The sequence below is a fragment of the Octodon degus genome, unplaced genomic scaffold, assembly GCF_000260255.1.
Source record: "Octodon degus isolate 3935 unplaced genomic scaffold, OctDeg1.0 scaffold00021, whole genome shotgun sequence".
Taxonomy (NCBI): Eukaryota; Metazoa; Chordata; class Mammalia; order Rodentia; family Octodontidae; genus Octodon; species Octodon degus.
Genome location: NW_004524597.1, coordinates 7,024,561 through 7,025,601, shown reverse-complemented (window position 1 = coordinate 7,025,601; position 1,041 = coordinate 7,024,561). Strand labels below are relative to the sequence as shown.

The window sequence follows — 1,041 nt, the reverse complement described above, 5'->3', positions numbered from 1 at the left end:
ATTATTGAGGAGTTAAGATTAGCATAAAGAACGCTTGTATTTCTTTTTCTGAGATTCAGCATTTATTTTCTTTCTTGTGAATCCCTCCCATTCTCCTTATCCCCCTGCACATAGGTATACACTGACAATTCCCTTTTTAAAAAAAATTTATGTGTGTGTGTGTGTGTGTGTGTGTGTGTGTGTGGCCAGCTTAGCCCACCAGGGGGCAGCGCTGGCATGTGGTGCTGGGGGATTGAACCGTGGTCTCTGTGCTTTGCGAAGTTTGTTCTAAGTAGGTGCTTTAGACCACTGAGCCATCTCACCAGCCCTGACATTCCCTTTTGAACTGACAGTAAATTGCTCCTTTACTTACGAATGTTTCATGTATTTTTTTAAATTTTTTAATTATTTTAACATCCATGCACTGCTGTTAAACCTTGTCTAACAGCAGTAAATTGCTCCTTTACCATGAATGTTTCATGTATTTTTTAATTTGTTTAATATCAATACACTGCTGTTAAACCTTGTCTACTGTCTATATTTAGACTGTATATAATATGGTCCCAGTAATGCCAGTTTTATTGTGAAGAAAATAACCCTGGGTTGCAGGGCTGTCCTTTGGTTACGTTTCTCAGAGGAGAGTAGAATGGCAGACATTTGAGGAGGTGACTGCTAAGATGTTAACCCCATTTCCTTGTATCTCTACAGAACCAGAGAAGGGTAGCAAGAACAACTTGGCAGCAATGTCAGCAGAAGTAGAGACTTCTGAAGGGGTAGATGAGTCTGAGAGAAAGAACCCTGTGGCCCCAGACAAGGAAAACTGTGTCAGGTGAGTGATGACAGCTGGATACATTAAATCAGGGGCCCCAGCAACTTCCATGCACAACACACCTGGTTTTGTTTTCTGGTAGTACTAGAAGGTGGTTGTGGGGCCCAAAGATGTGGATCCTAGGATGCCTGGTCGACACTGCAGGGCCCATGTGTAGCCCTCCGGGCTGCTCAGTACTCTCTCACTTACTGTTATTTTATCCAAAGAAGCAAGATAGGTGCTGCTGGAAGGTG

General features: G+C 42.8%; 1 protein-coding gene across 2 annotated transcripts in view; it reads left to right on the top strand.

The window, feature by feature from the left end:
- Positions 1–1,041, top strand: part of Hmox2 (heme oxygenase 2) — a 41,119-nt gene that overhangs the window by 35,071 nt on the left and 5,007 nt on the right. For both annotated transcript variants that reach the window (XM_023711331.1, XM_004627807.3), the window contains exon 2: positions 688–808. In XM_023711331.1, the coding sequence (XP_023567099.1) occupies positions 723–808 (86 nt within the window). In that variant the 5' untranslated portion in view covers positions 688–722. The remainder of the gene's footprint in view (positions 1–687; positions 809–1,041) is intronic.